At 40.0% G+C, this 14,186-nt stretch overlaps 1 protein-coding gene across 2 annotated transcripts in view; it reads right to left on the bottom strand.

The window, feature by feature from the left end:
• The window catches only part of PDE11A (phosphodiesterase 11A), a 218,185-nt gene that overhangs the window by 80,358 nt on the left and 123,641 nt on the right, over positions 1 to 14,186 (bottom strand). For both annotated transcript variants that reach the window (XM_050969014.1, XM_050969012.1), the window contains exons 7-9: positions 11,684 to 11,759; positions 10,115 to 10,182; positions 8,774 to 8,866 (exon numbers count right to left, since the gene is read on the bottom strand). In XM_050969014.1, coding sequence (XP_050824971.1) covers positions 8,774 to 8,866; positions 10,115 to 10,182; positions 11,684 to 11,759 — 237 coding nt within the window. The remainder of the gene's footprint in view (positions 1 to 8,773; positions 8,867 to 10,114; positions 10,183 to 11,683; positions 11,760 to 14,186) is intronic.

Genomic DNA, 14,186 nt, shown 5'->3' with positions numbered 1-14,186 from the left:
ATTAGTCTTTCCATATTTCTAATAACCTAGATTGCCTGTCTCTGAAGCCCTTCTACTTCCATTATATTTCTTTCCAGAAAAGGTGACCAGAACTGTGTACACCAGAGGTGGGCAAACTACAGCCTGCAGGACTGTCCTGCCCGGCCCCCGAGCTCCTGGCCCCTCCCCTGCTGCCCCCCCCATCCCCCGCAGCCTCAGCTCGCTTGCTTCACCACCGGCGCAATGCTCTGGGCGGCCGGGCTGTGAGCTCCTGGGGCAGCGCAGCTGCAGAGCCCAGCCTGACCTGGCGCTCTGTGCTGCGTGGTGGCAACAGTGGCATGGCCTGGCTCCAGCCAGGCGGCGTGGCTGTAGAGCCGCCAGCCACCTGTGTTCCAGGCAGTGCGGTAAGGGGGCAAGGAGCAGGGGGGATTGGATAGAGGTCAGGGGAGTTTGGGATGGTCAGAGGGTGGGGGTGTGAATTGGGGTCAGGGTGGTCATGGGGGGAACAAGGGGTTGAATGGGTGCAGGAGTCCTGGGGGGGGCCATCAGGAAAGAGGGGTTGGATGGGGTGGCAGGGGGTGGGAAGGGGCTCCAGGGGAAGTCAGGGGACAAGGAGAAGGGGTGGTTGGATGGGGCAGGGGTCCCAGGGGACCATCAGGAATGAGAGGAGGGGCTGGATGGGGCAGTGGGGTACCAGGGGCGGTCAGGGGACAGGGAGTGGGGCTGTGTGGATGGGGCAGGGGTCCTGGGGGGGGCCGTCAGGGAACAGGGGGGTTGGATGGGGCAGGAGACCCTGGGGGGGGCAGGTAAGAGGTGGGGGCCAGGCCACAATCACCTCCTCTAATCAGTCCTCCATACAATTTATGAAACCCGATGTGACCCTCAGGCCAAAAAGTTTGCCTGCCTCTGGTGTACACAATTCTAAGTTAGGGCATAACAAAGATTTACATTGTCATAATGTTTTGGGATTTTTTTAACCTATTCATTATGCAACCTAACATTTTATTAGCTTTTTGGGCCACTGGAGCACATTTAGCAGAGCTTTTAATTTAGTTGTCTACAACAGTGCCCAGGTCTCTTTCTCAACTGGTTACTGTTAATTTAAAATCTAGCAATATGAATGATTAGTTCAAATTATTTCTTCTGAAGTGTATTAGCTTGTAACATTGAATTTCTTCTGTCACAGTGCTGCTCATTTAGTTAGATTTGTGAATTCCTTCTGAATTTTCTCTCCTGTCTAGTTTTGATTATTCCAAATGAGTTTTTTTTATCTGCAAACTTTGCTATCCTGCTGTTCACTCCCTTTCCCATATATTTAATAAATATACTAGGCATATAGGACTGGAGGGCATCTTCAGTGTCATCAAGTCAAGCCCCCAACAACACTTATCCTGGAAGGAAAGCTTAAGGCATTCCATTGTTGATCTTTTGCCATATTGAAAACTAACCATTTATTCCATCATTTGTTTTCCATTTCTTAGCTGGTGTTATAAGAGCTCCATAAAAAAAGCAGTATCTACGAATCCCAATATACCGGTAGTCTGTATCAAACAGACTTCTCTTAAATCTGGTTATAATGTCAATTTGAAATGTCACTCAGTTATTGCAGATCTAGCTAGCTCAGTAAACATATATAAATATTAACAAAGTATTTACATTGTTGAGAAAAAGATTCTTTGTCCTTCAATAGAGAGTTACTAGCTTCTTTTTGTTCTGTATTTTTTGCACTCATCTCAGCCAGGTACTATCGTGGGTAGTTTCTCATTTAAAGAAAGAATAAATATTCATTGAATTATGACAGCCATTCATCATACCTATAATCAATATCCACACCGCATGGTGATTAATCTTTATAGAATGTCCAAGAGAGTAGTTGTATTTTACAACCAAGCAATTCTGTTTTCTTAGATAAAATAACGAATAGCCATTTCCCACCTAAATCTTCCTTGCTTTGTACCTGCTCAGTTTAACATTTGCCATAATTTGATTTTCTTCTCATGGAAGGGAGTTCAATCCACAATGTGATTTTTATGTGAAAAAGTTGGGGTTTGTGAGGTCTTGCAAATAGTTAATAATTATTATAATCGTAAAGACTATCGAGTCCCACAACAGCCCTAAAGAAAGAGGGGTTACACTGTGCCTCTTAAGTCTTTATACAAACATAGGTGTTGATCCAAAAAAGTGCTTCAGCATATGCTCAAATTTAATCATGTAACTACTCCCACTGGCTTCAAAGGATTTAACATTAAGCACACACTTAAATGCTTTGGATTATGGTGTGGACTGAGACCATAGTGACATAGGACAAAAAATAGCTTGTGCCATTTTCATAAGCATTCAGGGGTTTATGACTTATTCAGATCAAGTTCCCTTCTGGTATTCTTAATGAACAATCCCACATTTGTGTGTGTTATATAAATCTAGTGGATTTGCCCATTCAAGGGATAAGTACATTGAGAATCCACATCATCATGAAGTTGAGGTCACATGTGGAAATCCAAGACATTACTGCAAATCTAGGGGAAATTACTTTTCTCCTAACAAAAAATATGACCTTCAAATACTAGGGGGAGTTTGCACATGACTATTAAAAAGTATGGAACTAAGCTACCATAGATTCACATAAGAAGAAAGAGAGGAAACCATAAAGGTAACAAATAACTTGTATTTTTAACAAGGGCTATCGGTAATTGTGTGAATCAAGAATGAGAAGTTCAAGTGGATTACAGATTTCTTGAAACCCAAGAAAAATATTATCTTCATGTATAATGTGGGTGTATTTTTATAAATATATATGTATACATATATATACATATATGCAGCAAAGAGTCCTGTGGCACCTTATAGACTAACAGAAGTTTTAGAGCATGAGCTTTCGTGGATGAATACCCACTTCGTCGACATGCATCCGACAAAGTGGGTATTCACCCACGAAAGCTCATGCTCCAGAACGTCTGTTAGTCTATAAGGTGCCACAGGATTCTTTGCTGCCTTTACAGATCCAGACTAACACGGCTACCCCTCTGATACATATACATATATGTCTCTTATGTAATAAGACACACGAAAAAAATCCAGTTTTCCCTGGCAAACTTAATTTGATGATCTATACCACTTTCACTAACTTACTTGAACATCAACTTCTCACTCATTTCTCTAATAAAACAGTAAATCGAGGAATTTTAAAGACCCTGTTTTGCAATATAGAAACTAAAACCCTTTTAAAAGACTTATCTTTTTCAAAGAAGTGTGATTTTTTTTTACTTTAGTGAGAGTTTCATGCCTAAAACCTCTGTACAGCACTTTGAAAATGTAGGGGGAAGGAACCTCAGCATGACATCATCTGCAAAAAGCAAGCCTGTAAAGCCTTTAATTTGTAAGACTATACTAGGTACATATATTATAAATGATATTTAATGGAAAGGACAAAAATTCATTACACCCACGTGAAACAAGAGTTCTTTCTATTTCATAGCTGTAATTGAATCAGATCTACGTTTTGCTAGAAAAATCTATATACGCCTCTGATTACATCATACCTATATAATCCAATTTTTAAGAAGTGTCTTAAAAACAGCAAGAACATTTAAAAAGTAAGCCTCATTTATAGTGCTGTCATTCTGAATGTCAAATAGACACACAGCTACTCTACCACTGCATTCATAGCCTTAGGAGCAGCAGAGGACATCTAAATGACCAGCTTCAAAGCTTTGTTTCTTTGTGAAAGAAGCCAGTATGAGCAGTTAGAGGTAGACTTTTTACATAATTACTCTTAAATAGGGCTGTAAAGTGATTTAAAAAATCAATTGCGATTAATCACACAATTAAAAAAATTAATCGTGATTAATTCCATGATTAATTGCACTGTTAAACAATAATAGAATACCATTTATTTAAATATTTTTGGATGTCTTCTACATTTTCAAATGTATTGTTTCAATTACAACACAGAATACAAAGTGTACAGTGCTCACTTTATATTTATTTTGATTACAAATTTTTGCACTGTAAAAAACCCAAACCACCAAAAAAGAGAATCAACCTTCTGGTGGTGGCATCTAACTCAGATGATGAAAATGAACATGCATGGGTCCACTCTGCTTTGAATCATTATCGAGCAGAACCCGTCATCAGCATGGATGCATGTCTTCTAGAATGGTGGTTGAAGCATGAAGGGACATATGAATCTTTAGCACATCTGGCATGTAAATATCTTCTGATACCAGCTAGAAAAGTGCCATGCGAATGCCTGTTCTCACTTTCAGATGACATTGTAAACAAGAAGCAGGCAGCATTATCTCCTGCAAATTGTAACCAAACTTGTTTGTCTGAGCAACTGGCTGAACAAGAAGTAGGATGGAGTGGACTTATAAAATTTTAGAGCCTACATCGTTTTTGTTTGAGTGCAGTTATGTAACAAAAAAAAATCTACATTTGTAAGTTACACTTTCACGATAAAGAGATTGCACTACAATACTTGTATGAGGTGAATTGAAAAATACTATTTCTTCTATCATTTTTACAGTGCAAATATTTGTAATAAAAAATAATACAAAGTGAGCACTGTACACTTTGTATTCTGAGTTATAATAGAAATCAATATATTCGAAAATGTAGAAAAACATCCAAAAATGTTTAATAAATTTCAATTGGTATTCTATTGTTTAACTGCAATTAATCACGATTAATTTTTTTAATTGTCATTACTGTTTTTGAATTAACTATGTGAGTTAACTGCGATTAATCGACAGCTCAACTCTTAAAATCTACAGAATTTAATAGAGAATGGTAATCTTCAACAGTGTTTTTTTGTGGGGAGTGGGGTTTAACCATCATACAGAATTTAATAAAAAATTAAATTGCATCTTTAGGAACTCCGGGCTGTTTGAGCAGCTGCAAGAAGGGACTTACTTCCCAGACCAGAAAATTACAGTTGGGGATGTTGAAATGCCTATAGTTATCCTTGGGGACCCAACCTACCCCTTAATGCCATGGCTCACGAAGCCATACACAGGCAGCCTGTACAGTAGTCAGGAGCAGTTCAACTATAGGCTGAGCAAGTGCAGAATGGTGGTAGAATGTGCCTTTGGACGTTTAAATGCTCGCTGGCACTGTCTGCTGACTAGGTTAGACCTCAGCGCAACTAATATTCCTATTCTTATTACTGCTCCATAATATCTCTGAGAATAAGGGGAAGACATTTATGGCGGGGTGGAAGGTTAAGGCTAATCGCCTGGCTGCCAATTTTGAACAGCCAAACACCATGGCGATTAGGTAGGCGTGCTACACATCAGAGAGGCTTTGAAAACTAGCTTAATGGCTGGCCAGGCTATGGTGTGACAGTTGTGTGTGTTTCTCCTTGATGCAAACCTACCCGCTTTGTTAATTTTAATTCCCTGTAAGCCAACCACCCTACCCGCTTCAATCATAGCTGGCAAAGGAAATAGTCACTATTGTTTTGAAACCATGCATTTTTTCTTTATTAATTAAAAAAAAAAAAGGGAGATAACTGATAAGGTAGCCTGGATGGGGTAGGGTGAAATGGGGGAGGAGGGAAGGACAAGCCCACATTGCTTATTGTAGCCACACTACAAATCAAAACTGTTTGAATGACAGCCTTCTGTTGCTTGAGCCATCTCTCTGGACTGGAGTGGAATGGCTGGGTGCCAGAGCCTCTCCCCGACACGTTCTTGGGCATCTGGGTGAGGAGGAGGGCAGGCGGTTGTACAGTGGATGCAGCGGCTGTCTGTGCTCTTGTTGGCTTTCCTGTAGCTCCACCAGATGCCTGAGCATGTCCGTTTGCTCCCCCATTAGCTTAAGCATTGCATCCTGCCTCTTCTCATCACACTCACTTAATGCTTTCCTGGACTCTGCCACTGAATGCCTCCATGCATTCAGCTGTGCCTTATCAGTACAGGAGGACTGCATGAGCTCAGAAAACATGTCATCACGAGTGCGTTTTTTTTTTTGCCTTCTAATCTGCAATAACCTCAGGGATGGAGATGATAGGGAGAGCATAGAAACATTTGCACCTGTGGGGGGATAAAAAGGGAGAGTAAAATTTAAGATGATACATTTCTGAGAACAAAAGGGAGACTCTTTCACAGTGAATCAAGCAATTCATATTGGACAGCACATGTGCTTTAAGTACAAGGTCACATTTTGCCTTTTATATTGAGCGCCTGCTGGTATGGTGACACATCACACATGGCTGGGCAACATAATTCAGTTTCCAGGCAGCCATGGTAAGCCAAAGGGTATGTGGGTTTGCCTTCATAATATGTGAGAATGTTTTCAAACTGCAGCGCCCTCCTTTCCCAAAGCAAGCGATGTCGGTTGGGTTTGCCATTTGAAAGGAGAGGCTGCGGTTTTCGGGTGGATGTGCAGCACACACCTCCCCCACCCAGCCCTCCGCGTGGCTATTTGGGATGATCCCTTCACCCCTTTCCCCGCCGTGTGGCTATTCTCAGGGATGATCCCTTTTAACCAAATGCAAACAGCCCAGCATGAATGGGGTCATTTTACTGTTCCATTACTAAAATACCTCTATTTCAATCAGGTGACCATGAATGATATCACTCTCCTGAGGCTAACAGAAAGATATAGACCGAATGTTGCTTGAATGCGACCAAAACTCAGGACCATTCGCTGCCATGCTTTGTACTGCAATGATTCCAGACTACTTGCTACTGGCTTGGCATGGTAAAGTGTCCTACCGTGGAGGACAAAATAAGGCAGCCCTCCCCAGAAACCTTCTGCAAAGGCTTTCAGAGTACCTCCAGGAGAGCTTCATGGAGATGTTCCTGGAGGATTCCCACTCCATCCCCAGACACGTTAACAGACTTTTCCAGTAGCTGTACCAGCCACGAATGCATCCCAAGCCTTCATGGCAAATCAAACTTTGAACACTATTGCTTTTAAACCCTGTACTGTAGTTACAAATGTGCACTCACCAGAGGTGCCTTCTCCGCCTTCAGTGTCAGGGATCCCGCCTTGGGAGGGTATTGGCTCCAGGGTGATGAAAAGGTCCTGGCTGCTGGGGAGAACGGATTCACCGCTTGCCTGCTGCGCATTCTCCTCCACCTCCTCCTCTTCCTCATCCACAAAATCCTCCTCTGTGTTGCGTGAGACTCGCCCCACCTTGTAGGTGTCCACGGACAGTGGTGGGGTAATGGTAGGGTCCCCCTCTAGAATGCCATGCAGCTGATCATAGAAGCAGCATGTATGGGGCTCTGACACAGAACAACCATTTGCCTCCTTTGTCTTTTGGTAGGCTTGCCTGAGCTCCTTGACTTTCACGCGGCACTGCTGTGTGTCCCTGTTGCAGCCTCTGTCCATCATCCCCTGTGCAATTTTGGCATGTATATTAGCATTTCTTCTTTTTGATTGGAGTTCTGTCTGCACAGAATCTTCTCCCCATACAGCAATCAGATCCAGTGTCTCCCGTTCGCTCCATGCTAGAGCTTGTTTGCGATTCTGGGGGGACTGCATGGTCACCTGTGCTGCTGAGCTCACCATACAGACCAAACAGAAAATGAAATTCAAAAGTTCCCGGGGCTTTTCCTGTGTACCTGGCTAGTGCACTGGAGTTGAAAGTGCTGTCCAGAGCGGTCACATTGGGGCACTCTGGGATAGCTCCCAGAGGCCAATAATGTCGATTTGCATCCGCACTACCCCAAATTCGACCCAGCAATTTTAGCACTACTCCCCTAGCCGGGGAGAAGCACACAAGTCTATTTTAAGAGCCCTTTAGGTTGATGGAATAAGGTTGCTTGTGTAGAAGCATTCATTATAAAATCAACCTAATGGGGCTAAATTTGACCTAACCCTGTAGTGTAGACCAGGGCCAAGTAGCAGAACTAGAGAGAGCTTTTATTATCAGTTAGCCTTGACCTTTAGTAGAGAAAATTTGGTTTCCCTGAAGTACCAGACCTCAGCTCTGGCAGGCCCTCACTTTATTCCAATAATGGATATAACTGTGAAAGAAAAAATTCTACAGATTTCGCCTCATGAAGTTAAAAGTACTAATGATATATATGATACCTCAGCTCTTCCCTTCAGAGTTTTCCCCAGTTGCTCTGCCTTTTTCATTACATACAATAAGTTTAAAAACAAAAAATTACCCACAATTGGGTGGTATATCAAGTTCTACAAATTTTCAGTAACTGCACTCTTCTGATCCAACTGTAGACTGGAAGTAAAACAAAGAAATCCTGACATTTGACATACCCCTCTCCCCCCCCCCCATGTATACTTAACCTCCCTTTTCCAGGGCCCCAAGGATCTTCACTCTCTTCTTTCAAATCCCTGCTCAAAACTCGCTTTTTTTCACTTTACTTCCTACAGGTGACCACTACTTTGGTGCTATTTATTTCTCTCCTCACTGGATGGGAATATATAGGTTTCATTCACAGCATAACATGACTCTCATTACTTCTATTATTTTTTAAAATGTTGTTTCTCCTTTCTCTCCTTTCTCACCATTTCCTGGGTTTGTCTGTATGCCATTATCAATTCAATACTTAGCTGGTATATGTACACTGCAACTGGGGGATTCTTTTGAGCTACACTAATTTAAACAAATTGAGGATTAGATTCATTATAATAAATGTACCCTACATAATCTCCCCTTATGAAACGAGAATTCTAAGCAGACAGAACTGTATATTTAGAAAATGAGGCTAACTACAAAGTTCACTGTGATAAATTCTGCAGCAGAATGACCTTTTATCTATGATATGTTTATGACAAAAATGATTTACAGAGTGTTTGAATACTTTGATCATATACTTACGTCAAGAGCCACAGATTGCTTTGCCCAAGATTTCTTCACTTGGTCATACATTATTGTGTTGTTGATGCCCAGGCCACAAAAAATAACAAAAGCCTAAAAAGAAAGAATTCATTTAAAAAACAACACAAAGATGAATGCTGTTTTAGATGTTTGAAACAATAGGATGAGGAGTAAACTAGAAAACAGATACATTATAGAAATAATTGTATTTAGTTAAGGGCAAGCTAGCTGGAGAATACAGGTCAGTAAAGCTGTTCTGTAAGATAAATAATTATGAGAAGAATCTGTTTAGGTAACTGTATTTTCAAAACAGCCTGCTTTCCATGAGGTGCTCCAAATATAACACCTGACCTAGTTCTCAAGCTAAAATGAGTAATCTCTTAACATAATATAGGCCAAATCTCACTCTTACTTGGGGTCTTTCCAACTGGACCAAGATTTGGCCTTAAGTGAACCACGACTGATAAACATACAATAACTATGATGGTGTGCAAAACCATATATGCCATGTTTGTCATCCCTCCCAGTATTGTACAGGGACTGGAAGACTGACAAAGTACTTTGGGGTGCTATTTCCATAAAATATTATCCCATATTAAAAACAATGCAGAAAGCTAATCTAATATGTTTAAGTAACTGTGTGATCAAAAATCCTGCATACATGTAACAAGCCATGTTGTCCTGTGTCTTTATATAGGTCAAAGTGCAATGGGACTCTGGTCCTGAATGGAGCATTTGAATGCTACAGCAATACACATAAATAAATTATATACCCTCTTAATTTGGCCACAAACATACCAAAACACTTTTATACATGATACTCTTATAATGAATAGATCCAATTCCTACCTACAGGAAACAAAGAGACTAGATCTGAGAGATGCTCGAGAGGATAGTTAAATAATTATCCAATTTAAATACAATCTGTAACAACGGTTTTAATCCTTATTATTTATTTTTTGTTTATAGATGTGCCAAAACCCATGTCTGAACTCTCAAATTTTTGGAGAAATTCATATTAGGATTCCAACTTTGTAGCTCGGACTCTATCTCTAGTTTTATCCTATTCCATTGCAGATCAGGGTCAGAATAAGATCTTTTTTCTGTTTGTTGATTAATGGTGAGAAAGATGAAACAGGGCATGGAGTGGTGGGATCTCTCAAACAGCTGTCACTTACAATAAGCTAGAATCCAAATGTATCAATGGAGAATCTGCTAATAAGAATATAGACAGTGCAAGCCTCTTCCTTACAAGTTAGGGTTAAACAATCCTCAATATCTAGAAATATGGACTTTATGCTGGCAGAGTACAGAATTGTTGCAAAGTTAAGTACATCTTACCTCAAATAATCGCTGATCAGCATCATCAAAAGGTTTCCCATCAAGCCTGTTCAACACTTGAGCTACCCCTTTAGAAAGTTAAGACAAAGCTTTTAATGTATATTAATTCATAATGCAGAAATTCTGTTAATTACTAATTACAACATTTTTCCAACTCTAAAGCAAATCTCCAAATCATTTATTATGAAAAACAGTAATAACAAATAGCAATGTCCGAAAGTCTCATTGTTTGTTTTTGTTTTGTTTTGATGACATGATTCAGTTTACTACTGTTAGCTGTTTTGTCTGTCGTGCAAGTATAATATTGGCAGTCTACATGGTATTATTCAATGCTTTGTGTGAGAGATTAAGACCCTGATTCAGCAAGGTACTTAAGTATTTGACAAACTTTAGGCACATCAGTAGTCCCAAAGACCTCAGGGCACATGCCTATGTAACTTGCTGAATCGGTGCCTTCATTCTTAACTCTTAGCTAATTTACCATGACCCACATATACAAGTCTCTTTCCGCCCAAAACTGGCCCAACCATTTACTGAGTCAATAAATACACAATTCGATTAAGCAACTTGTAGGGAAAAACTATTAAAAGCTGGTGGCTCTACATGAGTCAATATTAAATTCCTTTGTGAAAGACTATTCCTTCTATTTACTTATAGCTCTCACAAAATATTGTAAAATGTATCAATGAATTTCTCTTTTGCCTCTTGCTATGCAACAAACATCATAAACCACAGTTTTTAAAAGGCACAATTACTATGTTTGTATTGCTTGCTTAAGCAGACAAGGCCTGGTCCTGTGATGTGATGAGTGCACATCACATCTGCAACGTACTTACCACTCTCAACCCTATTTGATTGCCTGCCATAACATATGGGGCCATGGCCCAAAGTCTCAGCTGCTGTAAACGGTCATCGCTGCATTGACTTCAATTGAGCCATGATCATTCATAGCCCCATAATTTTAGAGGGCCTCCTTTTTTGTGTGAAAAAAACCAGGTAATTATTTGTCTAATCTGTATAGACTCCATGGAGCACCTTTCAGGATCAGACCAACAATTGCCCAAACTGTGTACACAAAACAGAGGCCCTTGAATGATGTCTCAATATGGCAGAGGCAGTGTTAGCCCATTGGGAGCCCTAAGCAGGAATATTTCACCCTCCAACAAACAATAAAACAGCTAATGGGGGGCCCCTTGAGCTGCTCGCGGCATTAAGCAATTGCTTAGTCTGCTTATGCCTAGCACCAGCTGTTCAATAATCATGCAAAAGTTTTCGTGAAAATTGTTAAAGGAACCGATCAGTTTTCATCTCTTTCACTTGGAAGTTTCAACAAAGGGATTATTATTTCAAGTAATATAACAATGAAGCAATTGGAAAGCTGAAGAACAGTCCATACAGTATCCAAGTCAAAAAATGTTCCTTCTTGTATACTCAGTATGCCTCCTAGGTATTCTAACTGCTTAACAATATTCAGCTGGGACACAGAAGAAAAAGGAACACAATTAAGAAAACAGAAGTAAATTCATATAAGCACAATAATTCTGAACTTAGTTATGTGAAATATCTTACCAATTATTTGGTGGTTGCTATTCCATATAGGAACACAAAGAACAGACCTTATGTGAAAGCCAGAAAACTGGTCAGCCTAGGATGTAAAAAATGAGAATTTTAGCCATGGGTACAGTATTGGAGTAAGCTAATTGTAGTCCTCTGAGTTCCCGCTAATAGTAACATAAAGGAGGACTTCAACAAGCTCATAGTTACAAATTAGTTTAATTCCACATGGGTCAAATCCTGCAGCCCTAATTCAGTCAAAACGCCTATTGATGCCTAATCTATAGTAGGATTACTTGCATGAGTAAAGCAAGTAGGGCTTTGCCCAAAGTATTGGTTGAATCAGGGCCTGTATTAGAAACTGTCTTAACATATATGAAAACACAGCGCATGCCTCAGAGAGCTTACAATGTTTTGGTTCTTGATTTGAACTAAAGACTAAACATGACTGGGATAATGCCCAGTCATTTGGATAACAGCTGAATAGAACAGTTTCAAGGAAGGGCTATACCAAGAGGAGATCACTCATGGGACAAATATATTGGTGGCTTAGGAAAGAGAATATGAATCACCTGCCAAATGGGTTCAGAAGAGAGGTGTGGTGCCCTCCCTGAAGGGTTAATCTGATGTTGGTTTCAAAAACAGTCAATAAGAGAGGAGATGATAGTTTTAAGTTTTGCAGAGGTAAGGCAAGAAGTGAGCTGGGAATTGGGTGAGAGAAGAAGGCAAGTTTCAGGAGGAACTGAGGGCTGTGATCAAAAATCAGGAAGTGAGATTTCCTATGTAGATGTCACCTGTAATTCAGAAAAGACCTTTTGCCTCTCTGCTTGTTTTGAGGTAATATATTGTGATATGAAGCTTTGCAATGTAACTTTTAAGCCACGGATTCTCCATTTTCTATGCTGTTCTTTGGAGTTAGTGCTGCAAGACGTTCCAAGGGAGGCAAGTGATTCGTCAAACTCTGAAGAGAGGTTGAAGGGGGCGAACAGTGTGGGCTGAGACCGGCTGCAGCTCTCAGCCAAAGGTAGAGATCAGGAGGTGCTTCTGGTGCTATTGTAAAACCCACAATGGGGAAATGGTGACAGACTACAAATAAGAGGAGTTTGAGGAGCAAAGATTACAATTCTGTAAGGAAGCAATGTACTGAGAACAGATGCTTTCTCAGATGCTGCAGTTCCAAAGGCTGCCATGTGAGCAGTTGTATACTGATTCTATAATGACCTCCAACTGAGGACTTGGGGGAACTGCCATCTGGAAAAGTGTGAAGCAATTCAGTTTACTATTAGAGTCATATCCTCCCATCGATACATATGTGGAACTTCTGATTGAAATCAATGGGGAGTCCCGCATAAAATCTATGATAGGACATAGCCCTATTAGTCTTATGGCTCTTCTGTGAAGAAATGGGTAATTATATTTAAGCGGAAGGAATATGTGCAATGTACTGAACTCAGATCACCAGCTGCCTTTCAAAACCCTCTCAAACAATCAAACATTGATCATAACTAACAATGAACTTCAGTCCCTCACGATTGTCATGTTTTACCAGTTACTTAACCATATTTTTCCATTTACTTCTTGTAAAATACAAAAAAATGAGGAAAAACATTAGGCTAGAAATACCATCAAGATGCAAAAGGCTGTATGTTTGAGTACAAATTTATATAACTGGGCCAGCCTAGCACAATTCAGTTGATCTCACCTGAGATGAACACTTACACCAATGCTGAATTTGGTCCCAATAGCATTTTCTGTTTAACTTTTTTCCCTATATTGTTGATATATTATTCTCCAAAATTGTGATTTTTTTTCATTTCAAAATGGTGGTGCATAGGTGCTGAAACTAGGGGTGCTAGGGTGCTGCCACACCCTTGGCTTGAAGTGGTTTCTATCATATACAGGGTTTACAGTTTAGTTCAATGGCTCTGAGCACCCCCACTATACAAATTGTTCCAGCACCCTTGCGGTGGGGTAATAAAAATTGAAAGTGATCACCTTGTGGACAACTTGTTTAATATTCCCAGGGAGCATGTTATTTTTAAATATGTAACATATGCATATGGAATGTAATATATAAAAACTGCCTCCTTGTATTAGTTCATACTAGTATGTGAGTCAATATATAATCTCACATGTGCAAGATCTAAAACATATGCATTTAGATAGAAATCAAATATAAGTTACATATATTCTTTTTGTTCCATGTTGTAAAATTCTATAAGATGGAGCTTCGTAAGGCCCATTTCAATATAATTCAGCTTTTCAAGGGGGGAGAAAACTGCTAGGTTTCATTTATTGTCTGAATTTTTGCAGATCTTGATGTAGATCTTAAAATAAGTTTAATGAAAATATCTCAGTGCTAAATGTTCAGTGAAAGTGATTTGACAATGAAGCATCAGAATTTCATTTAAAAATAAAAATTAGTGTGGCGGAAAGAGAGTTTTTGTAACAATAGTAGAGACAGAAGAATAGAACATGTGATTACAAATACAAAGGCATGTTTTATTTTAGTAATAAG

The sequence above is a fragment of the Gopherus flavomarginatus genome, chromosome 10, assembly GCF_025201925.1.
Source record: "Gopherus flavomarginatus isolate rGopFla2 chromosome 10, rGopFla2.mat.asm, whole genome shotgun sequence".
NCBI lineage: Eukaryota > Metazoa > Chordata > Testudines > Testudinidae > Gopherus > Gopherus flavomarginatus.
Note: the sequence above shows the minus strand (reverse complement) of the source record. Positions and strands in the feature narration are given on the sequence as shown.